This window comes from Euleptes europaea, chromosome 2 (assembly GCF_029931775.1).
Source record: "Euleptes europaea isolate rEulEur1 chromosome 2, rEulEur1.hap1, whole genome shotgun sequence".
NCBI classification, from domain to species: Eukaryota; Metazoa; Chordata; class Lepidosauria; order Squamata; family Sphaerodactylidae; genus Euleptes; species Euleptes europaea.
Genome location: NC_079313.1, coordinates 57,596,336 through 57,622,473, shown reverse-complemented (window position 1 = coordinate 57,622,473; position 26,138 = coordinate 57,596,336). Strand labels below are relative to the sequence as shown.

General features: G+C 42.2%; 1 protein-coding gene across 1 annotated transcript in view; it reads right to left on the bottom strand.

The window, feature by feature from the left end:
- Positions 1–25,340, bottom strand: part of PIGK (phosphatidylinositol glycan anchor biosynthesis class K) — a 119,059-nt gene extending 93,719 nt beyond the window's left edge. The window contains exons 1-9 of the mRNA XM_056844553.1: positions 25,242–25,340; positions 22,528–22,581; positions 20,988–21,079; positions 12,023–12,158; positions 9,804–9,915; positions 8,425–8,521; positions 7,521–7,638; positions 5,943–6,053; positions 3,264–3,439 (exon numbers count right to left, since the gene is read on the bottom strand). Of these exons, the coding sequence (XP_056700531.1) occupies positions 3,264–3,439; positions 5,943–6,053; positions 7,521–7,638; positions 8,425–8,521; positions 9,804–9,915; positions 12,023–12,158; positions 20,988–21,079; positions 22,528–22,581; positions 25,242–25,340 (995 nt within the window). The remainder of the gene's footprint in view (positions 1–3,263; positions 3,440–5,942; positions 6,054–7,520; positions 7,639–8,424; positions 8,522–9,803; positions 9,916–12,022; positions 12,159–20,987; positions 21,080–22,527; positions 22,582–25,241) is intronic.
- Positions 25,341–26,138: the final 798 nt, after the last annotated feature.

Below are 26,138 nucleotides of genomic sequence, written 5' to 3'. Positions count from 1 at the left end.
CAAAAAATTAAAAAGCTACAAGATACAGTAAAATCCCCCATTAATCCCCACCCCTTTCCAAGAAAATATCTGTGGCTTAAGCCCCATTAAAAGTGAATACAAAATGGTCTTACAGCACTCCCAAAAACTTCTCAAGACAGCACCACTTCCCCTCATGAAACCCATGAATCACCAGAGAATCACTAGTACCGTATTTTCCGGCGTATAAGGCGACTGGGCGTATAAGACGACCCCCCATTTTTAGAATTAAAATACAGAGTTTGGGAATGTCCCAAGGAAGGTGTCACCCCGCCCCCCGCCCCCCAGCAAAGCATGGGGAAAAGGGCCCCTTCCCTCTGGCCCTTGCCCTGCCTGGAGAAAGAGAAGTCCTGATCCAGCACGTGCAGCCCCCCGGCCGGAGAGGGGGTGGGGAGCTTCTCTTGGCGTCACCTCCGCCCGGGCCAGATTTCGGCTCTTTCTGCAAGCGGCGGGAGCGCCCGAAGAGGCGGCCGCGCGCAGCTCCGGGTCTTCGGAGGGGTGGTCGCGCCGGGGCCGGGGGGCACTCGTTGCGCGAGGGGCAGCCGGGGAGAGAGGGGGGGCGCAGAGCCCAGTCGGAGGAGCCGGCGCGAGAGGGCGCAGAGAGCCAGAGCAAGGGGGTGGCGTGCCTTGGGAGGCAGGTGAGCCGGAGCCGAAGGCGTGTCGGGGGCCCCGAGGGGAAGGGAAGCAAAGCCCTCCCCCAAATAAAACACGGGAGGGGAGGGACGGGAAGGGAGGAGGGAATACGCACGCAAGCCCCGCGTGCTTACGCGGGAATCAGCTGGCGCGCCTGAACTCCGTGGGGCTGGGACGGCGCTCCGGAGCGGAGCCCAGAACTTGGGGGCGGGGGGGGCAGACCCCAACTCTTCCTGCGGGAGCCGAGCACGCTTGCCAAAGTCCGGCTGGAGTTGAGCGGAGGGGGCAGAGGGGGGGCGAGGGCTGCCCGCGCGTCCCCCTGCCGCCCCGTCCCTTTGCGGCGCCCCGCCGCACGGCTGCCCATCCAGGCCCATCGGCGGGGCGAGGGGCGACCCCTCTAGCGCCCCCTCTGCCGTCTCGGGGGCGCGCACTCACCGGGCGGGCTGCTGCTGGGGCGGCATCGCCGGCCGGGCACTTGGCGGCTGCTGCTGCTGCCCCTCGAGCAAGGCCTCGTCAACTTTCCCCTCCCTCCCTGGAGGCGAGGCGGGGAGAGAGCCTCCCCGGGCAGCGGGAGCCCCGCAGCCAGAGACACCGGCTGTAGCCGAGGCTCAGCCCCGGGCTCCGGCGGGAGGGCGGGAGCCCGAAGCGGCGGGACGTGGCTCTCGGGTGGAGTCGGTAAGGGAAGAAGGGAGCGGGGAAGAAGAGGGGGATGGGGGCGAAAGTAAGGGCCCTCGAGAAGGGCGAGGCTAAAGGCGAGGGGAGAACTGAGCCGACGGCCCGTGGAGGGCGGGGCTAAAGGGGGGTTTGGAGGGGAGGGAAGCCCATAAAGGCAGAAGCTGAAGCGGAGGCCGGGGAGGAAAGACGATACCCGGCGTATAAGACGACCCCCCAGTTTGGAGAAGATTTTCCTGGGTTAAAAAGTCGTCTTATACGCCGGAAAATACGGTAGATTGCCAGTGAACTACCTTAAGGGGGAGGACAACTAGAAGGTGGCAACCATAAAACTGTAGTTGGTTCAGAGACATATTGGGAGAGTCGATCCTTCAGATATGTGATTATTAGGCTACGAAGGGTTGTAAAGTTGATAACCAATGAAGCCATTTTAAAACAGGCAAGGTATGTTCCTTGCTGCTGCATCTCTGAATCAGTTATAGTTTGTCCTCTTCAAGGACAGCACAACATAGACTGTATTACAGGAGTCCAACTGCTGGGTTACAAAAGTATGCATTAGCGTGACCAGGTCAGATGAGTCTAAGAAAGGAGAGAATTGGTGAACTAAATGCAGCTGACAGAAGGGACACTTGGTCACCACAACAACCTATTTTTCAAACAACATGTACCCAGGTACATGAGCACCTTTGGGACAGTCACACACACTCAGCCTAACCCGCCTCACAGGACTGAAGATAAAATGGAGAATGTTGCAAGCCACTCTAGGTCCCCAAGTGGGAGAAAAGTGGAGTATAAATGAAGTAAAACAAAGTAATAAGATCTTAATCTGCTTTACCAACAGCAACTCCACCCTATCCAAAACAAGTAGATCCAACCCATCTAAGCATCAGCCTTTCCAAGCAGTATTTCCTTCACCTGGTCTTGGCAGAGTATGTGGGTCCCAGGCTGTGCTGTAAAGGTAAGCACTAGCATCTTGACGTGAACTCAAACAGCCAAGCAATGTAATGTTCTTAAAAAGAGTGCAGTGGCTCATTTGTTTGTTTTTTTAAATAACTTTTCTCATGGCCCAAGGTGGCTTACAAGTCATAACATTACTATTTAAAACCAATGGAATAAAACTCAGGTGCCCCCCCAAAGATGCCCACATACTATGCCAGCTGAAGTTTCCAGGTTGTCTTCTGAGGCAGCTCCCCAAAGAGTACGTTATAATAGTCTAGCTTCAAGGTTACCCTATCATGAATCAGCATGCCTAAGTCAGCCAAGTCTACATAAGAAGCTAACCACCACACCAGATGACATTGGGGAGAGAAAAAAAACAACAGCTTTAACCACCATGCCCGTAAGTTTTTTTGGTACCTGGTTTTGAGGTGACCTCAAAGTAATTTGAAAGTTCTGTGATAACCATTTCATATAATCACTTGATGTCACAAGCAGTGAATGATGAGCATCCGTGTTTGAGCTCAGTCCAGACTTGTCAGTTCTCGATACACAAGGACAGAATCAGGGATATCTGTATCATAAATGTCCCTGCTCAAATAACAGTTCAGTGACTCATATATCCATTTGCTGGAAAGCAGCAGAGTCTCCTTCACAAATGCCTATCACTGTAGTTACGCCAATCCAGAAAATCTTATTCCCTTTTCACTGTATTTCTTACAAAATTCTGAGACCTGCATATATTCCATTAATAACTAAACAAATTAATTGAGCCTGGTCCTTCTGAACTCTTATCTACCTCATCAGCTTCCGCTGGGATCATCTGTCTGGACCCTACCTTCCTTCCATCAATTGGGCTTGCTGAGTGGGTAGGGAAGAGAGGACAGTTAACCTGTTACTAGTTTATACACTAGCTATGGTTCTCATATATATAGATAGGTAAAGAAGCTAAAATATATTCATCTACATTTGTGGTTTATCTAGGAAAGAATATAATAAAATACCTGGTGATGTCCACTGTTTTTAAATAAGGATCCAGAGAAACAGTCTCAGTTGTAATCTCTACTTTTCGTACACTTCCAAAGAAGTCAGTTATCAGGACATTTTCAGGATCTCTCTGAAACAAGTCTGTCCGATGGCCAGGTGTAGAGACGCACAAACTTTTAGGACACACCTGAAACTTTAAAGCCGACAAATGCACATTAGGCCTGCCAAGGGTTTGTTCAAATGCTATACTAGGAAAAATTAACAGTTACACCATCAAACAACTTGAGCGAATAAGCACAGTGCCTGAAATGTGTGATCTGGATCAAGCCCATGTGAAGTATGAGCACTAAAATGTGGACCATCAGCAGTTGATGAAGTTTTTGGTTTTGCTATCTGCCTATGTTAATTGGGGGGGGGGTGATTGTCAAAAGTGCTCAATTAAAATTTGGGCCAAATTCTTTGGAACCACAGGTTGTACAGACAAATCTAGTAGCAAACAGAAGCAGAATAGGAAACAAAGCTCTCTGCCAAATGATTAAATGTTTCTTTAGTCAGGTCCAGAGTCAGTATATGCTGAGATGGGGCAGCTGCCAGGGCCCACTCCTGCAGAGCCCCCAAGGAAGGACCTGCAGGAGCTATGCAGTAACAGATATAACAGTTTGTAATAACCATAATTTGTGACAAATAAAACTAACTACGGTTTATGTTCCTTGTCACTGCACTTGCCTCCTACCAGAATCTCTGGACGCTGTACAGAGAGGGTGCAATTCTGTCTCAACCCTTGATTTGATTATTCAAAACAATGACATGCTGTGGACAGCAAACTATGGTTCAACATGTGTAGCACTGCTAACTGTCTTGTCCATTTTGTATTATTCCTAGACTCCAACTAATGTTGATCCAAGCAAGGTCATGCAATCCACACCTTAGAGGCAAAATATACCAGGTGAACCCATTCAAAACGACAAGATGGACATTATTCAGGTACATGTCTTATCTGAAATTCTTTATATTCCATTCATGTTCCTGGTTCAGCTAGCATCCTGCTGCAATTTTAAACCAAAGGCTTGATTCTTTTAGCAATAAGAATACAAACATTAGTCACTGACTCTGCTCTATGTCACTACCAAACCTGTCAGAATAGGCTGCTTATTGCAAAATTAATACCATCTTATCTAGCAATACGGTTACACCAGCCTCCATCGTCAAGATGCTGGGAACTGTGTTTTAACAGCAACTCAATTTTTTTTAAATAACCCTGATGATTTAATATATATGCAGTCATTGGCAACCCATATCTTTTGAAACGTAAATTAAGGTCCATCGTTGGAATCTGCAAAGCAGGATATGAAGTCTACTGACCACCGAAAACCTTATAACCCTTTCTAAAAAGCCTGAGACTCTGCTACTGCTGATTTACAGAAATGCAGAACAGCAAAATTTTCATATTATCTAGCCCTGACCCAGAATCAGGTCATCTACAAATGATTCAGCACCAGGTTCCCCCACAAATATGTAGTGTGCTACAGGCCAGAGGCAGCCCATTTCTGGCCATGTTCCACTTCCGAGATGGCTGGCGCTTGTGTTGCTGGCTGATTTTCAATAGATTGCAGCAAGGAAGCTGGTCTGCTACATATGGAATCCTTACACAGAAGCATGTTTGCCTGCTTCTTGTATTTTAAAATTCTATATGGTCCTTGTATTTTTTTTAAACTTCTACAACAGCTTTTGGACATGAACAATAAATAAAACCTAACATACAATCCAGCCATGTTTATGTGGTCAGATCACTGTTTAGAGAAGACAGAAGACACAAATCAGGTACCTCATTTCTTCTGGTGCATTGTTCAGAATTTTTCATCATATTCTTCCTACCTTGACATTTGCATCTCTGAGCATATACAATATACCCTCTTTCAAGAACTAGTCAAGAATTAGCTAGGCCTCATCCATCTTAAAAAAGGTTTCAAGCAGAGGATCCACCTAGCTGAATGAAATCTTAGCATTTAGCTAGCATTTAACACTGCCAAATGTATATTCATAGTTTAAAAATTGGCAGCACACTTCCTCTCCCCACCCACATACACTCTCTTGTGGTGTATGAATTCTTCACTCACAAAGCCTTACATGCAGTTGTCTTCTCTGATGTCAGAACATTGGTCAATCTGATTCATATGGCCATCAGATCTCCAGTGTCCCTAACAGAGGTTTGTCCAGCTGTACTTATCAAGATGAATAGGTCAGGACTAAACATAAGACTTTATATATACACACTGAACCATGGTCTCTTCTCCCCAAATGAGTTTAATCACTACAAGACCAATGTTAACCATTATTGGGGCTAATCAAGGTTTCTACTTATTCACAGAAATGAAATAATGGCTTAGGGATTGTGCAAAGTCATTTGTTACAAACTTAATTAAAACTAAAGACAGATTTGAATGTAATGGGCCAAAAACCTCCAAAATTTCAGCCCCGATTCAACCCACTGGCTTGGATCCCAGACAGAATTTCCACACATGCAAGGAGGCGCACAACTGTTGCCCATCCCTCCCCCTCACCTCCAAACCAGGGTTGATGCAAAGGTAAGAAAACCAAGGGCTGCGAAAGTGTTCACACATCAAAATGTTTATATACCTTAGCTGTGTAACAGAAATAGAAATGATTGTGTAAAGCAGTGGTTTATTAGCACTTACAAGGTCATTCATATTGGCCTGGCTAGCTGGATGAATTTCTTCCAAGAACTCCAAGACATAAAATGTATACCTATCCATCAAATGGACTCCAATCCCAAGGTCTGGCTGATGCTGAAAAATGAAGCACAGCATAGATATTATTGAATATGAAACACAGAAACAGCATTTAGCAATAAGTATTGAGCAAAGAGTACCATGTAATTCCCATGTGTGTATGATACCCTCTGTGGACAAGCAAATTATTCAAGACATGACTAACTATTAAAAAGCCATTATAAGAACTCAAATATAAATTAATCAGCATCTTGTACAACAACATGCCTACACTGCTGGCATGTGCTTGGCCCTATTTAATTTTACCACTGCTTAAACATGTCAATGGCTCAGTCATGACAGGGAAGTAGCAGTCATATTTTAAATCTCTGCACAACTGGAAATAACAGTATCCTTACAACCAACATAAAGAATGCTATAGCAATCCAGAATGGCATCCAAAGTAGGTAAGAATGGGAAAACAAAGCTGGATAGAGGAGGAAACTGAAGCTGGAACAAGGGGTAAAAAGGCCTTCCTGGGGCTACTGGGACAATTCCCCACATCTGACACAGGAAAACAGTTCCTATCCACCTCAACTCCAGGGATGCATGCAAAGGTAGGATGAGCACAGGAGACCTGGCAACCTCAGAAATTGTTCCTTCACAGAGATAAAAGGCAGCAATTAGAGGGACAAATAGAAAATTGAAATTGTGTTACAAGTGGGAGAGGAACAATATGTCATTGGCTGGAGGGGATGTTCTGATCGGATGCAAAAAAGTGGGGTAGTAAAGGGGGAAGAGAACAAAAAAGTGGGGTAGTAAAGGGGTAAGTGAACAAAGTGTGGGAGTTTTAACATGAGCTGGGAGAGGGGCAAGAGACAGTGGAAGTTTAAGGCAAATGCTACATAATGGTATAAGGCAGTAAAGAGTGCTACAGAGGCAGCTGAGTGGGAACAGAAGGGGGAGTTAAAGAAACTTGGTCTGTGAGGGTAAGGGGTGCTGGGGTAGAAAAGGAAGCTGATGAAGCAAAGTGTATAAAGGGTGCATGGGGAGAAAGGAAGATTGTAAGGCAGTGGAAAGCTCTGGGGAAAGAAGAAAACAGAATGCTAGGAGATGTCACAACTGATCATGGAAGGACCTCCTCATTAATTATACTACCATTTGTTCCCAATGGGGAACCACAGAAGCTTACAATATTGCTCTCCCCTCCTTCAATTTATCCTAATCCCATGAGGTAGGTTAGACTTAGTGACCAGCCCAAACTGGGGTCTCCTCACTCTTAATATGCCACTCTAGCAGTTACACATAAACTGGGAGACTTTCTACTTCCCCCTCTACATTCACAAATCCCAGCAGTGCTGCCTGAATATGGTATCTCCATGTACCCAATTCTTCATTTCTCTACAAAAGGCCATTTTTTTAATCTTAGTTTTACAAGAAATTTAACATTTGCTAGAATAATCAGCTTCAATCCTGAGATTCTCATTATGGAATTCTAAACCCCACACATTTAAATATTGTTAACAGAATGGAAGCTATACTTACTGACAGTGAGTCTTCTCCCACCTGGCTACTAGCCAAAGCCATTATATTAGGAGAATAAAACCGTTCATACATGGATGCACCTTGGCATGTATCAATGATAAACAGCAACTCATTGTATCTGGAAGGAAACAAACACCTTTTATGTCTGTCCTGTCTTAATCCCTGGTCTCTGTTCAGACTGTTAACTTTGTGTTTATCAAGACCCTCAGTTAGGAGCCAACTAGCTGAGCATTTTAAACATCCTACAATTATCAAGTGCCTATGGATGCTTAGACAGTGAAGTCCTTTACAGCAAAGGAGACAATGGATTTTTTCCTCTGAAAATCCACAGGCAGTTTCATGCATCACTGTGAAGAAAAAGCTACTTAGCTATAATAATTCAAGTCAAAGGCCATCCCGAGCCATATGGCATTATGTCATTATCAGGCATAATTCACTCCTGCAAGCATCCATTTTAGCGGGACTGAAAATAGCGGGACAGATGGTTCAAGAAATTCTAATTCCTGAGGTAGTCAGAAAGAATCTAAATAATATGCTCTATATTAACATGCCATATTAACTATTTTGAAGACAACCGGTGATTTCCTGTTAGAGCAAAACTAATCAAATGTAATTATCAATGCAGTCACCGAAAATTAATAAACACCATTCAATTTCACATAGATTATAATGGTTTGGAGTAGGAAAAAGGCAGTATAAGATAGGCTTGTAAATAAAGACCTGCCTTTTCACTTCTGAAAGTAAGAATTATCTCTAGATGACCAGAAGGGAAGACTTTGTAAACTAAGAGATTTTTTCTTTGAACCAACAGGGTGCTACTAGTAACACCATAGGTAAGAGTAGGTAAGCAGGTTGGAAAAAATGAGCACCCAAATAAATCTGAAAGGCTGGAATGAGAGATCACCTTCTTTTCTGCCACATTTGTTCAAAAGCATCTGCAAGTTCTACGTTAGTGATTTCTTCAGAATCCTGAAATTTCAAGAAGCCATTTCCACCATGACCTTGCAAAGTAGATAAGTGAATGATTACTCAAAGACATGTTTAAAAACTTTAGCACACTGCAGCTCACACTGAAACAGCTATATATTAATCTCTCCCTGCAACCATACTCACAAAGTATTAAAGGGGCTAAACAACGGGGGGGGGGGGGGATGGAACTGTCCAAGCTGAAGATGGCCCCACCACAAGAACCAAGCCATAATCAAGTCTGTATTTTTTCAGATGTTTGTGTAACCCATTTTTCTCTTTCCTTCTCTCAACTACAACGGCAAATGTACAGGTAAACCAAGTTTCCTTGGAATCTAAGGGAATTCTTCTTCCCAGACTACTGACAATGTAACACAAGTAAGATTTTTCCGGTCTTACATATCGGTCAGGATTAGAAAACAAGGACTTTGGCATAGTCCACATTTGTCCAAAGCAGTATAATACTAACTTCAGTATAATATTAGTATAATACTAACTTCAATGACTTCAGTGAATTCAGAGGGTTGTAACTCTGCTTAAGTGTACAGTTAGTGTGCTAGTTTCTGATTTCAACTCCACATCCACACGTCTCTTCCATTGTACTCATGAAACTCCCAAATTGCTTTATACAGAACCCATTGCTTTAAAGAGGCCTAGGAGTTCTCAGTGCTTCTCAGTCCAATTCAATAATAACAATAAGTTGGTTTTTATATCCCAATTTACCTTCTCAAGGAGACTCAAATCGGCTTACAATTGCCTTTCCTTCCTCTCCCCACCACAGGCACCTTGTAAGGTAGGTGGGGCTGAGAAAGTTCAGAGAGAACTGTGACTAGCCCAAGGTCATACAGCAGGCTTCATGTGCAGGAATGGGGAAACCAATCCTGTCCACCAGATAAGAGTTCGCAGCTCACGTGGAGAAGCGGGGAATCAAACCGGGTTCTCCAGATTAGAGTCCACCACTCTTAACCACTACACCATGCTGGCTCTCCCAGGTAAGAGGTACAGTAAAAACTCTGTTTCCCATGTTGCCCAATCTGAGAATGCTAAAAGAAAGCCCTATGGCCCTCCTATAGGCCTTTTGGAGTATCTCACTGGCCAGAGTAGGAAATAGGACGTTGGACTACAAGGACGAATATAATAGGGCTCTTCCTATGTTTTATGTTAAACTGGCACCTAATGAACGTTTTCAAAAAGAGGAAATGTTTCCAAGCTGAGGGAAACCAAACCACACCGCCACTTCCAAATTCTGGCATTACTTTATTCCAAATATATTCTGGTGATTACCATGAAGAGTGTTGGAAGAAAAAACACAATTACCTGTCATATATATAAGAATGTTGCTTCTGTCATCAGAAAGGAGGCGTTTTGAACGAGGTGCACTTGCTGGGATTCTTCCTGTCAATACTCGCAAAAAATTCTCCACAGTAACCTGAAGAAACAAGATCCTCTATGAATACTATACTGCACGTGCAGATAATATCAACAGATATATCCTCAAAATAATCATCCAGTAAAATTAATACTAACAGTTCAGTAATGCATACACAGTTTAATAGCAGATCAATAAGCATAAGTTGCGCTGCCAAATTTCACCATAACCAAGTAGTTTCTTTATTCCATGAAATTCAATATTTTATTACTGAACAGCAATAAATTTTATTACTGAAACTTATGCTATCAAGCACACATTTACCACCCTTCCATTCTTTATAATATACCCTCATCGATTTGAACACCTGTCACACTGCGTGGCTTCATCTGTGTGAGCCTACTTATGCTTGCTTACCCAGCAGCATTATTATGTGTTACCATGGCAAAATGGTAATAAATACATTTTAAGGCATATAATCCCTATGAGACTCTGGGAAAATAATATACCAGTGGTAGAAACATCTGACCAGAAACTGTCCATCTGGCCTGCAAGTGAAAAAAAAAATTCCATAAAATATCAGAGCTGCTAGTTTTGAATACAGATTTATATCAGCTCAAAAAGCACTAAAATAATCAGGCTCGTGGCAGCTGTTAACTAAAATCAAAGTCTTAGTACAGACATCACAGATCAATTCTATTTAAAAAAAATCAAATGGCAATAACCAGACTCTAGCATTCGATAATATCTGGCAAGTATCTTCTTATAGACCTTTTCTTATGTATCTTTTAATATGGGTACTGAGAAGATGTTAATGTGTCCCTTTAAGAGATGTCAGGAATTAAAACCTTAATTGTGCATGGTTACCAACATCTGTATTATAAGGAAGACACACACATCCAACTGCTAAGCTTTCCATTTTTCTACAATCATTTCTAAATTGCTACAATCATTTGGCATGCTAAAGGTTTATTCCCAGAATTAAAAAGTTACTGGAGTGCTGTCATTACTAAACAGCGCTCACAATTCATATGTAATAAGCCTATTCATTAAGCCTGAAGAATAGGTCTGAAGCACAAGGGCTGGCATGTTTTCACAAAGAAAAGTCAAGTCATGCAAAAGAGATCTCCACCCCACACTAGCTCTTTGTCATTTCCTGTAATGAGTGAAGCAGTAAGAACTTATACTGTATGAGCTGCTTGGTGTGTGACGAAATGTAATATGCTTGGTATAAGATAATAGGCCTAGCCTGCTAATTGCTCACCTGGCCACCCATTATAAGTAAATTTCCACCAGATGACTAAGCATAAGCCCAGGAGAGAGGAGAGAGGACTAGTAATTTTTCTGTCTGTACTTTCAAGGCTGATGCAAGTGCTTGGGAAAACAGCTCTTGCATCTCAAACCCAATTATTTCCAGTTAAAGTTATGAAATATTATCAGAGTTTCTTAAACAGTTCAAATAAATAATAAAATAGTAAAAATAATAGTTGAAAGTGAAGGTCATTTCTAAACATTTAAACTGACGTTTATGAGTTTATAATTGTTGTTTTATCTTGTTCTTTAGAATTTTTATTTATATAGTAAGCCACCTTGAGTTTCTCAAGAGAGAAAGGTGGCTAACTAATGTTTTAAATAAACAAACATTCCCCCAAAAACAATTGCTAAATCTGTATGTGTACTCAGTGTTGTAATGCTGCAATGGTGGTGGAAAGTGTCATGAAGTCACAGTCAACTTTATAGGTTTTCAAGGCAAAGACATTCCGATATGGTTTCCCATTGCCTTTGTCTGCATCGTGACCCTAGATTTCCCTGATGGTCTCTCATTCAAGTACTAAACAGGGCTGACCCTGCTTAGCTTCCAAAAATTGGGCTACAAATTAAAAATACTGTCATACAGTAATACCCACTTGCAGAGATGGCATATAGCAGAAACACATATTGATGGGAAAAATTCAATTCAGAGACAGTAGTCTCTGAACCACTACAGGACCAAAGTATAATTTTATTCAGTGCCCACTTACCAGCCTCATCCTTGTATTTGGGAGCAAGTCCCTTTCAGCTGTTAGAACTACACTGGTCACATATGCATAATAGATTGTCACCCTTCTGATGGGCCGTAATGCTCTAAGTATCAATGACTCCATTCAGGATTTGCTTAATACTTAACCTCATAGCTTCTATAATCCACTTCCACATCATCACCATAAACATTTAGTTCCATGTTTTTGTGACTGAACACAGTAGCTGGTCTTGGATTCCGTGGGTTGCAGGCCATATCATCTGCTAGCATCAAGACTATATGGCTAAGAAGAAAATAAAAATAAATTAACTTCAGCAACAAAAACTTGCCAGAAATGGAAGCCCTTCATGAAATTGACTTTCAGTGCTAACATCAAGAAGCCTACTCATTTTGAAAGCACTTTAGCTATTTCAGCCCAATTTTTGAAGAAAGTCTTTGTGGCTAATTTAAACCACAAATACAACCAACAGAGCCTTTAAAAATGTAACCTCATCTAGACACATTCAGTTCTGTCCAGTTCACAAAACTAAATCTCTATTGATAGTTTATACAAACCTTTCAAATGAAAGCGATATGACTAGGTAACACTGGAAATAGATTGATTGGTAGCATTTGTTCTGCCCATTGGGTTCAGTTAACTCTACCACTGTGTCATCACTAACTGTGGTACAATAGACTATGCATCAGGATTCAATGTGAAAATTACAGAGAAAGATCCATGGAAAATCCAATTGGCAAGTCACTGACTCTTTCACTCCAACTAACCTTACAAAGCATAGAGAAGAAATGTCACATACTCCATATTCTGAAAAGTATCACATTTGTATTTGCTCATAACCCAACTAGGAAAAAAATTGTGGGCAGTCCACAGGTGAAATTAAGGCTTGATCTCTGTCCAACAAGTTTATCATGAAATAGAGAGATCAACTTTGATCCAACAGGGAGGGGTTCCACAAATGGAAGAGGAGGCAATTTTGCCTACTTCCCTCTTCTATTGGTTTTTAGGAGTTCTCTATCTCCCAGGAGTAGCATTTTAGAGAGCATTTGAGACTGCAGCAGAAGACTCGCTCTGCTGACAGAAATCCCTTATATCAGCAGAAATTACTGCAGGATCCAAGCCATGGTGTGTGGCTATCCAGACCAGTTTAATGAAACTGTTGTTATCCCTTCCACCTTTACATTTTATTGACATCCTGAAAACAGCTGCAGAATTTGTTTCCTGATTAATTCTTTTATAGAGATTAAAAGCTTTGAATTTAACTCTTAGAGCAAGAACAAATTAGGCAAGAACAAGAATACAAAGAACAAGAATACAAACTACCTCAGCCACCTTTGTTTCAGCCAGCAAAACAAAAAAAGCCACCCTGCGTTAAAGAAGCTCCTTGACAAACACACCACTTTCAAGACCCTCTTGTGCTGAATAACATAAAGAGCATTGGACATAGGCAGATCATGTTCCTTGGCCCTTTGGCTTGATTAGGCTGCACACATTTAGAAAAGGAGCAGGGAGACATTTGCACTAAATAAATTTGGACTAAGTTGTTCCTCAAGTATGAAGCTGCTAAACACACGACATTCTGCATTTAGGGAAATACTGTGATACTGCTGAAAACTTGCCCAACATTATGCCATCATCTTAGCTTTTAGAAGAGCCACAACTATACTGAATATAATCCCAATGACTAGAAGCAAGCTAATTTTATTCTGTTCTGTTTTATAACAGAAGAAGAATAGCCTGGAATGAATGTGGGAGCACAATGCTCTGAGTCAATAAGAACCTTAGGCGGTTGTGCTAAGAACTGAAAAACATTTCCCTAATTGCTTTTATCGTTAGATGACAAGTTCTCTTTGAAGCTCTGGAAAAAAACTTCATTTAGATGGATTTTTTTTCTTTAAAAAAAAAGAAAGAAATGATGTAGATGATCCAAATAAATTCTATTTTTAAAAGAAGAATACTGTCACTGTTTCCCACCCAATCTTTAAGCTTTAAAAAATTATGAGACGTTGATATACACTAAATTCATCCTTGGTGGCAAGAGCCAAATACAAGTGATTCATGGCCCAATCACATCAGGCCTGGAAACACATCACAGGAAGTGCATGCTTAGATAAATGTTTATCATCTACTCTTCTCCCCTAATAATATAATACAGAACATGATTCCAATGTTCACCCAAAAGAACCACAGCTTTTACATGACAGGATACTAGCAAGGAAGAGAAGAGGATCAGAAGCAGGGTTGCTCTTTTGAATGAAAACCATGCATCTCCTCTAGTGTCTAAGAACATAAGAGCAGCCCTGCGGGATCAGATCAGTGGTCCATCTAACCCAGCAACTTGCTTCACAGAGTAGCAGACGAATTGCCCTGGAGAGCCAATGAACAGGGCATAGAGGCCAAGGCAGTAAACATGCTAGTTCTCTTCTCTTTTTACTGTTAATGATAGTTAAGGGTTTTTTGGGAAAACAATGGTTTCTATACACATGTTTCTCATTTCATTGTGCCATGAAAGCAACCACCATTACATAAAAGATTTGTTGCTTCAATACCACCCTAAAGCACTAGCTTAGCCTGTTCTTTTCTGCACATATAACTTGTCTGTTGAGAAGATTCCAAACACGAGACTTCTGATTTTTACTGAACAGTCCGAGTCAGTAACTTGTGCGCCATGGGATAAGGTAAGATCTGGTTTCTACTTAAGTTTCATCACCTGCAAAAAAGACAGTTCCTCACACTTGCCTTGGCTTGAGCACTCACTCACAGGAGTAAATGTCAACCAAACTAAAATGTACACATCTGCTTAACTTTACCACCTGTATATGGAGCCCTCCTTTTCAGCGGCCATTAATACCATTGACATTAATTCGCTACACTTTTCTCACTAAGCTATACTGAAATTATGGAATAATTTCTCTCTCTAAGCATAAGCCCTTGAGCACATTTATCCAGCTTTAGAATATGTAAAAATGATAAAAGGTGTAAGCTACACATTGGCTGTTCACCATATCAGCTTGCATGCATAAGTGTGCCACTCCAACAACACAAAAATCCGTAGAACATACATGAAGACCAACACTGTCAAACACATGCCCACATCTATGATTTTTGGAATTGACTTGTCTGAGGTATTCTTCTATAAATCAAACTGTCATCCTGTTACATTGATAAACACATTTAACTAATTAATAAATTGAAGTTGTATTACAATAATTACTACAGTACTTAAAAGCAGAAATGTTGCAATTCTTTGACTCATTTGTTTGTGCACACACATAAGGGTTACAAGATAAACTATTGATTAACCCAGAACAAAAGGTCTGCTCTCTAGCTATATCCAGACTGCAAAAACCACAGCTGAAGAATTGTAAATAGGATCCTTATGATGAGCTCACTTAACATTTCCTGTATTGGCATGTGTTTAATCCTGAAGTATATTGGCCTGACCGTTACCACTATCATTAATATATGCTCTTTTACAGGGGGAAGTTCCAAATAAAGCCTACATTTTAGATCTAGCAGTAGTGAATTTGTTGAAGCATCCAATTATGTACATCAACCTACTTATAATGTCGGCATTTATCCAAAGCCAAGTTTCTACTTACATGTATTTATTTTTTATATTTTGCCCTACGTTTTAGCCATAAAGGCAGGCACAGGAGAATTTTACAACATCTTTTTTTATGGCTAAAGTCACAGAAGCTGGGCTTCACCAGATATCTTAGTGCGTGAGCAGAGGAGGCAGGAAGTTAAAACATGAAAAGGAGCTCCCCAAATATCTTTAAAGCCCTTAATGATCTGGCTTCGGCTAAGCACTGCTGGGTCTTACTTCATTTTTCAGCAGTACAGTTTATGGCTCCTTTACAACATTGTCGTTCTCAGAGATGCACCACTTTTCAGTTAGCAGCCAATTGCTGACAGAATTGTAAACTATTTCTTTGTTGAGTTACTCCCTCTATGGTTTCTGGGCTCAAGGTGATGGGAGCTTAGGATATTCTAAGAACACAGACATGTCTATGCTTAAGCAAGAACTATTGAGCCAGTAAAGCCAAAACCAGGAATCCAATTAAGTTCTTTCAAAGTAGCTGTAACATGCTTCCCTCTGCTCTACACTATTTAACAACCACTTCTGAACCAATGTTTACAACACTCCTCAACAAGTGCCTCACGTAGAGTACATTAGAGTAATCCAATCTAGAAGTTACCCAGTCACGGATAACGGTGACAAGGGCAGCATTTTACCCATGCTTGTCTAGATTGAAAAAGGAACAATGGTGAAGAAAGATGTATGTTATAAAGAAGATTCTGCATGATGAACTGAACCTCCAGCCCTGGAAAGCAGACAGCAGTCAGGGTCATACTAGCATTGCCAACTAAACGCATGAGGAAGGAGCTCACAAAATAAGGAGCATTACTGCTTGCTACTATGGCTCTGGATACTTTTGTCAATTTTAACTTAAGTGCACTTTGTTAAGAAACTGGTTTCTTTAAGCAGTTTTTTATTCAATTCAAACAACGGTTCAGACTGAGGCCTAGAAAAGATGAAAGTTGCTTTTTCTGAAAACTTACATCAAGATGCTTGTAGCTTCAGTGACTTAGATTCGGGAGATGGGAAGAAACCCAGGTGTTTATCTTTTTTCAATGTCTTTATGTGTGTGTGTGTTAAGCGCCGTCAATTCGCTTCCGACTCACAGTGGCCCTATGAATCAATGTCCTCCAAAATGTCCTTATTTTGACAGCCTTGCTCAGATCTTGTCTTTACAGCTTGTGATAATTCTTGAATCATAATAGTTTGATTCCATATATCCCTGTGTTCAGATGTGAACTTCTTAGTATTTATTCCTTTTATAGTCTCCTCTATTCCTTCTTCTGATGCTGAGTCCTTTTTATACCATTTTGTAAAGAAGAGAGCAAACTGTTCTTGTATCGCTTTCTACACGAGGAATTCGATCATTTTTTAACTCCTGTTATCATTTTTCTATTTCTTTCCTTAAATAATGTGCCAGAGATCTTCCAGGTGTGATTGCATGCTCAAAATGCTTCTGCCTTAAAAAACTTAATTTCTTCTGTACCTCCTCAGTTTCAAGCACATCTAATTGGTTTCTTAAACTCAGTTAAATTTAATCTCAGTTAAAATTGCTTTATTAAGGCAATTTTTATGTTGTTCCTCCAGCATTTGAATCCTGTCCATTATTCCTTGGTTTTGTTCCGATTTTTCTTTCTTTTTTTCCTGAAGCTATGGCTATTAAGTTCCCTCTCATATAAGCCTGACTGGTTTCCCAAATCACTGCAATGGGATATCAGCTGTGTTATTTAATCTAAAAAATTCTTCTAGACTCCAAAGCCAGAGACATGTCATAAGTAGCCTCAAAACAGGATAGTGATTCTTGATACTGTAGTCTTGCATATGTTTTTCTCCTTCCAAAAGAATGAGTACATGCCAAGTTCCAAAATAAGACTGTTTCATTCTCAGCTCTACATTCACTGTTTAGTTTTGTGATAGAATCCAAATTCATAAATTACAAGGGAGAGCAGAATGCAGATTAAAACAGACTATTTTTCTCACAAGCTTCTTAAGGCAAAGACATCTTACGGATACATTTTAAACGGAAAAAAATCTAGCCCAGATTGGAAAATCATAATTGTAAATACACCTACATTACACAGAAATAGTAGCCTGTTAAAATTCCCTACAGAGCAACTGAAAATTCCACCAGGAGAACAAGCAATCACATTACTACCATGGAATATGAAACCTATTTCTAAACACTATTTAGAACAAGGGAATAATAGGATTTAAACACTAAACAATCATCAGTCTTCAGTTCACTTTGACAGATATAACTGAAATCACAGAGCAGCATGGAAATTCTTCCATAATTTTCCTGTTTTGTGAAAAGGGAAACTGGAAAGAAGAAACAAACAGCACACCCCAGCAGCATTCTCTATTTCTACTACATTCCATTTTATCTCAGCCCTCCTCCTAGGATCACAGGATAGAATATGTAGTTTCCCCCTCGCTTTTACCTTCACAACAACCCCATGAAGTAGGTAATGCTAACAGAAAGACAGAGTGACCCAAAGTCACCCACTGCACTTCATGGCAGAGGGGGAATTTGAACCTAGGCCTCCCCAGTCTATCATTAACAACTACAGCACACAGGCTTGCTTTCCAAATCTCTCGCAATAAATCCCAAACAAAGTTCTGAAGCCAGAGGAGTCTGGAGTTCCGTGTATGTACTGGAGAGAGAGGCATGCTTCTGGAAAGTTAATGCCAATAAAAATTAATATGCCACATTAATAGCACATAAATGTTGCAATTGTGTTATTATCCAACCAGATACATGACAAAAAGTAGAAAGGATACTGACTCCAAAAATACTTACTATTTATACAATAGTTGCTGAGCGCTCAGAGTGGGCCAATATTATTAACCACCTAACTGCTAAGCAAGACTAAGATATACTTACTACCTTTCCTAAGGCCACCTAATGATTTCATAGCCAAACTGAAATTTGAATGAGGATTTCCAGAGTCACAATCTACCCTCTTAGCTTCAACCTTACACTAACGCTTACAAACTACCTAAAATTAGTTTCCTCTACCTGTGTACAGTGCTTTTGAGGGTGACTGGAAAGCTGGCACATGATCATTACAGACATCTGTAAACTGGATGGTGACTGTCCTTTCCCATCATGGTGATCCAAAATGTGTTGGAAAAGGAGCAGCAGAAAAGGAATAATAGTGCATAGATCAAGTACAGGAAAAGAATTACCAAGTAACCAATTCAAGTCAGGATAGGAAACAATCAAGTGGCAGCAGAGCTGTCAAAAAAAAAATCAAGCCCAAGTAGGCCCTGAAAACACGTTCCCCTGGAATTTTCAAGGGAGCACACCTGACTTGAACATTGCTTCTGAAAAGCCTTTTCTATTCTCACTACGAACATTAAAGAGCAAATGCTTCAGAACTGCATCCATAACCAATGGCCCACTTCTAAAAATGGAACTTAATCTCCTTAAAATAGCCTGCAAGGTACTTTGCTAAAATCAAGCATTTTAGACAGTCCTGTTCCATTTAGCTCCTGCCAATTAGTTTGACTTTGTTAATTAAGATGAAGCTTTCTCTAATCAAGCAACAGTAATGGTAACTTAGTTTTGTGGGCGGTTTAACTAAATACTGTGCAACAAATACTTGGTTGGGGTACATTCCTAAAGTTCATCTTTGTTGCAACACTACTGAACCTTTAACACCATCCATCTAAAAAACAGGGGAGAGCTAGCCTGGCTGAAAACCGACTCTCCATCCAATCATAAAAAGTCATCTAACTTGGTTGGACTGGCCTTCCCTTAATTCTAGCATCTAGAAGACCACTAAGGACCACTGAAAACACAGTACCAAACATTTGGTCTTTGTTAAGGAGCAGATCATTGGCTTACATACTCCTTTGCCCTTCCTGGCTCAAATCCTCCCTCTTTTTGCACGGCACACACCTCAGTAAATTATGGTTAAAGTTGAGAGAAGCTAGAGTTTGTGCAGGAAAAGGGGAAGAGAAGAGAGTTCACTAGACCATAGCCCGTTCCCAATTTCTTGATCATGATTCAGATGTTAGAAAAACACTAAATAGGTACCTGGCTAAGAAAAACCTGCAATATTTGGAAATTTATTCTTTAAAAAGCCAAAAATAACACTGCTTTCAGTATAGCAAGTAGTACATACGTTGCATTACTGTTTCTTCATGTGCTAATACATCCAGACAAGTGGGGGATCCGCAAGGACTTGCAGGGAGCATCTAATTTCCCCCTCCCCCACTACTTCCCTTTACCCTTCCCTTCCCTCTCTCTTTTACTGCTCTTCTATCCTTCCCACCACCAGCCAACCTACCTTTATCTTCCCTCCATCTTCAGCTTCTCCTCCTTCCCTTCCCGTCACTCTGTGTGAAAATTCTGGCCAAGCTGAATAGTGCCAGTTGAGCCTGGCCCATTTATGCAGTGGGGAACCTGCAAGGACTTGTGGGGGGGGGCTCACTTTCCCCTGTATCCCATTCCACACTATTTCCTCTTTCCCTCCTCCTGATAGCCCCCATATCCTCACCTTTCCCCACTTATTTCTTTTTATCGTCACAAGAGCATTCTGAGGTAGGCTAGGCTGAGTGTGTGCCAGGCCCAAAGTCATCAAGTGAACTTCCACAGCAGAGTAGGGATTCAAAGCTAGGTTTCCAGATCTTAGTCTGAAAGTCTAGCCTCTACACTGGCTTTCATGAAGTGGCTGCTTTTGAAAAGCAGCAAGCAGCCAGGCATGGGTGAGTCATTGAACTCACGTGGTAGCTAGTCACCCAGTGGTTGCTGCTGGGCCTGGCCCCAATGAGTCCTTCCTCAAAGGCCAGAATAGCCCAGGAAAGGGCTTTGCCCCCCACCCCCTGCTTTTTCTGACAGAAAGCAAAGCATGAATACTGTTGTAGCTGCCTAGCAATGGCCACTGACAGCATCTGTTTCTTATCATTTGGGGCAGTTTAAGCCCCTCCCTGTTTTTTTGTTTTTTTTTAAGATATCAGATTTTTCTGCAAACCTCGGTACTTTTCTGCAAACCTGCAGACATTTATCTGGTCTATCCATGGCCCCAGTCTCTAGACTTGCGTATTCACAGATTGAGCCATGTCAAGATTAGTAGCAAATAATGTGGGGATCAGAAGCATTACTATTCAGATTGCAGGTGCCCTCTACGGTGACATGTCAGCTTCCAGGTCAACCCCAAAACTGATATTTGCAAGCCAAAAGAGAATTAAGTTTGCTACAGCATTACAATCCATAGTCACTTTTCAATGTAGCACCAGTAGGATCCTCTCCTCTAACATCCACAGAATGAAAATAGCAGGACTATTTCCATTCTCTGTTCCTCTTGTCTCGTCTCATAAGCAGGGCAAACAAACTTCCACAATTCTCTTGGTTTCCTAGGTATGCAACATCACACATTTTTTTCTTTACCTTGACAACTAAGGAGCAACATGCCAGAACTATACCCTGTTGTGCTAGTGCAGCAGCCTACAGAATTAGAACATTAGAAGTTTACAAACGTATCATTACTACTAACAAAAAAAGTAACCTCTGCAGATTTTCTTACCTATCAGGGATGCCTAGTCTCTTGACACTTCTGTAAACTGAAAGGGTATTGGCCACATGACGATAGTTAAACCAGAATCGAGAAGTACATACCTAAAGAGAAAAACAATACACACATGTACAAATAGATACTAAGAAAAAAGCAGGCAAATGATTTCTACAGCAAGAAACCAAGAATCCTGTAAGAATGCAGATGGGATAATAATGAACACAACCAAAAGCTTCTTTGATGTTTTCACCGAGTACTTAAACAGCCAGCTTCATTTCAAAATGAAAAGCATCTTGCATCTTCAGGCACTAGATGTGCACACAGAGAATGCACGCATGATTTCTCCAGCCTACTATAGGCACATTACTGGACTATGGCCTAGTTTAATTTATTTAGTGAAAACAAATCTTCCCTACTATTTCACCAAATTTGATCTTCACTCTAGCTTATTAATACTAAGGCAACATAGGAAGGAACATAATTTATTAAAGAACACATATTTTGCTTCCAGATTGGGCCATATTCCCAGGTTGAATCCCTAGTAATGAGGAGCTTAGAGATTATTAATTTTTCATTTCATTTACAGAAGTTATACCCCATCTTTCTATCCCCACCAGCACCAGCAAGGCAGCTAACAGGTTAAAAACATACATAATAAAAAACACAAACACACTACTCAAATAATTAAAACCAAATTAAAATATACATACATTACAATAAAATGCACATACATAACAACAATTAAAAATGGCAGGAAGGAGGGATCACTAAGGGAACACCAAAGAAAACAAAAAGGTTTTCATCCACTCATGGAAGATGGCCAAAGAAGGGGACAGATAAATCTCTCTGGGGTGAGGGTTTCAGTGTTCTAGTGCCATGACGAAGAGTACCATAGTGGTCAGATAGGTCCATATAGGAATAGGCAGTCCTTCAGGTATATTAGCCACAAGCTTTAAAGCCAGCACCTTCAATTGTGCCAGAAAACAAGTTGGGAGCCAGTGTAAATGGGCCAAGAATGGAGTGATAGGGTCCCTATGACCCACTCTAGTCAGCATCCTAGCTACAGCATTCTGCACCAGCTGCAGTTTCCAAACACATTTCAGGGGCAGCCCTACATAAAGTACGTTGCAGTAATCTAATCTTGAGCACAAACAGATCACCACAAGCAGTGCCTTGGATTTTACCCATAGTTTTTAAGACATGCAATTGATAATGCAATCACTATTGAAGTACAGGCAGGGGAGATAAGAGGACTTGCATGGGGAACCCAACACTTCCCCTGGACTTCCCTCCCCATGCTGTCTCCTTGCCCACCGCCACAATTTAAAATTTCCTATTTACTTGGTTACCCCAGGTTTTAAGAACCCTACATTCCATTCCTGTATGGTGCACTCAAGTGTTTATGATCTCCCTTTATATGAGATATGATAGCATGAATCTTCCCTGCAGGTTCCTATCACACTTACAACGATTGACAATATACAGGATCGCCATTGTACACAGACACTGTACAAGCTGTTCTTTTTGAGACTGAAGATTTAAAAGAACTCACCAAAACTGCCCAGTTGTTGGTATGCCCACTTCTAAAAAACTGCTCTGCTTGCTCCTGAAAGGAAAGACTAGAAAATAAGTGTGCAAAAACATAGCTTGCTGAACTATACTGAAAAGGCCTGTGCAACAGTTGTCTACTTTCAAAGCCAATTTGTTAAAAGCTGGGAGGTCTAGAAGTAGTTCCAAGGGATTTAGTGTTAAGAGGCACTGGGGTATCCAGAGGACTTGGGTAGAAAAGGGGAAGAGAACTAGTTTTGTTTGTTGTTTAAATTAGGTATGTGTTTTGACTAAACCAGACATAATACTGAGAACTTAGCTGCACACTACACTGTCTGTGCAAAGCCATTTAGATTTACTTAACACCAGAATCAAGACCACAGTCCCCAGAAAGCTCAGCAAAGGTCACAATACAGGGGGAATATTTCTTATAAGGAAACATCTTCTGTGTAGGATTTATTCCAAATTTCACTTGGGAAAATCTCACGTGCATAAACACACAGCAACATAGGATTACCATATGTGCTATACAAAGAATTTGCACAAATTCCTACATGGAATTTTCACTTTGCCATTGTGAAGGCCCTTCAGCAAGCATAAGTATCAGGAAAAATTAACGTGATAAAGTGGATATATATCAAATAATATTCTGAACCATGTACCAAATAATATTATACTGGGATATGTCAGGAATGACATTTAAGTAGAGGAAATAGTTGTCATGATTGATTGATTTCATTTACATATAAACTGTATTTTACCTGAATACAACTATTTTTAAAGCCCCGAGGCGCAGAGTGGTAAGCTGCAGTACTGCAGTCAAAAGCTCTGCTCACGACCTGTGTTCGATCCTGACGGAAGTCGGTTTCAGGTAGCCGGCTCAAGGTCGACTCAGCCTTCCATCCTTCCGAGGTCGGTACAATGAGTACCCAGCTTGCTGGGGGTAAATGGAAGACGACTGGGGCACTGGCAAACCACCCCGTAAACAAAGTCTGCCTAGGAAACCTTGGGATGCGACGTCACCCCATGGGTCAGGAATGACTTGGTGCTTGCACAGGGGACCTTTACCTTTTTTATATAAATATAATAGAATGTGCCTAGAATATAATAGTGACTGTATATATAAATATAATAGTGTCTAGAGTGTGGGGAAGAATGCATGGAGCTGCAAACATCATCATTACAAGACCCGCTTGTGTTACTTCAGAAAGCAAGCAAAATAACTTATTTCATGATTTATGAGACTATATGTAAGAGACAAGATTTTAGAATGGAAGAAATGATGCTTGGTCCCTGGCAGTGGTAGGTTGCTGCTGTCCAGATAAACCAAAGGGACAACAACTTCATTTCTATTGCTTTCACATAGCACACCTAGACAGCAAAGGCAGGAGCCAAGACTTCCACACCAACTTGCCAGAGACCAGTCTGACAACCAAAGGGCCAAGCAGCCCCTCATCTGTATCTCCAGGCTCCATCCATTCCAAAGAGGCCGGCAGAGGTTCTCCTTCCGCAGCCACCCTGCGGGTCAACAGGGTAGGAATGGAGATGGGGATCCCCCTCACCGGTGCCCCTGGTGCCAGGCTCAGCTCCTAAAGAGACAATGCTTGGGAAGCCCATCTGCCACTAGGCAGGGCCAGCATGGGAAGAAGGCGCTTGGGGCAGCTGAATAACTTGGGGTCCCTCACCAGCAACATCAGGTACAGGCCAGTGAGGAGGAGCACAGGTACAGCAGTGCCAGCCCAGGTGCCACGCACCCAGCGAAGAGGAACCCTTTGCCCTGTCAGCTCAGGCACGGCCTGCCAGGAGGAGCATAGCAGCTCCTTCTCACCCTTAAGCAATTCATCATGAGGGTGGGGCTTTTCCGGGGCTGTTTTGGCTTCCCGGTCCACCCCGACCCCCCAGCCCCCCAACCCCGACAAGCGCAAGGCATTTCATGATGCATTTGGAGATTATGGAGGGCGGGCCAACTCGAAATGAATGAAAGAAGACCCAGCTGCCGTGTGCATTAGCGCAGGGAAACACCAGTTCATAGTAGAAAAGAGCAAGAGTCCAGTAGCACCTTAAAGACTAACAAAAATATTTTCTGGCAGGGTGTGAGCTTTTGTGCCCTGACCTGGATGGCCCAGGCTAGCCTGATCTCGTCAGATCTCAGAAGCTAAGCAGGGTCAGCCCTGGTTAGTATTTGGATGGGAGACCACCAAGGAAGTCCAGGGTTGCTGCGCAGAGCAAGGCGCTGGCAAACCACCTCTGTTAGTCTCCTGCCGTGAAAACCCCCAAAAAAGGGTCGCCATCAGTCGGCTGCGACTTGACGGCACTTTACACACACACACACACACATGAGCTTTTGTGAGCCACAGCTCACTTCTTCATACCCCGCCAGAAAATATTTGTGTTAGTCTTTCAGGTGCTCCTGGACTCTTGCTCTTTTCTACTGCTGCAGACAGACTAACACGGCTACCCACTGCCAGTTCATAGGTTAACTTCCCATTAGTACGCTGTACTGCACTTGCTACTCCCCCACCCCACCCCTAAAACCCAAGACTCGTCTTAACAAACGGCCCCTGTCTTACAAAGAAACACTTTGTCGGGGGAGCGGCTGCCCTAGATGTCACAGCAACGGTCAGAAACGGTCAGAAACGGTCGCCCAAACTCGGAGCCCCGACCTGCGCGCGACCCGAGCGCACGCGAGAGCGCGCGGCCCCTCCGCCCCTCGCGTACCTCGACGCCATCCGCGCTCGCTAAACGGCAGCAGGCCAGCAAGAGGGCGATCGCTGCGGCCACCGCGAGACAACACGGAGCGACGGCGGAGGCAGCCATACTAGGCGGACCGCCCCTCCAGGAAGAAGGAAGCGCATTGGCTGCGGGCCGTTTTGTAACTCCTCCTTCCTTTCCTCGCGCCCAGGCTGCGCTGGGAAGTTTAAAGCCGCCGCGCCGGGCTATTGCCGCGCCTTTCTGCTTCGGTTCCGCTTTCCAATGCCCGCTGCGATTTTGCACCAGGCTGTTTCAAATGATGCCCTGACCTGGATGCCTGATCTCGTCAGATCTCAGAAGCTAAGCAGGGTCAGCCCTGGTTAGTATTTGGATGGGAGACCACCAAGGAATACCAGGGTTGCTGTGCAGAGGAAGGCACTGGCAAACCACCTCTCTGTTAGTGTCTTGCCATGAAAACCCCAAAAAGGGGTCGCCATAAGTCGGCTGTGACTTGAAGGCACTTCACACACACACACACACACACACACACACACACACACTTCAAATGATGGTGTGCGTTTTATTATTTGACCTCCTGCTAAATATTTTCAGAACTGATTTGTATAGTGTTTTGTGCCATGAGCCCTTGTGTATGTGTATTGAGGTGTGCCGGATTTACGTATAAGCTAAACAAGCTGTCACTTCGGGCCCCACTCTCTTGGGGGCTCCCAAAAAAATTAAAGGAAAAAAAGACTGGATGTACATTGTGTTTCTAAAGGAACTTTTGTTTTTGCCAAATGCCAATGTGTTTGCATCATTACGTTTTTTATGAATAAAAAATCATTTTAAGTTAGAGCTTAATAATTATTTCACTATTAATATACTTCTTCTTAATTGTATTTCAGTTCAGTAATTACTTTGATA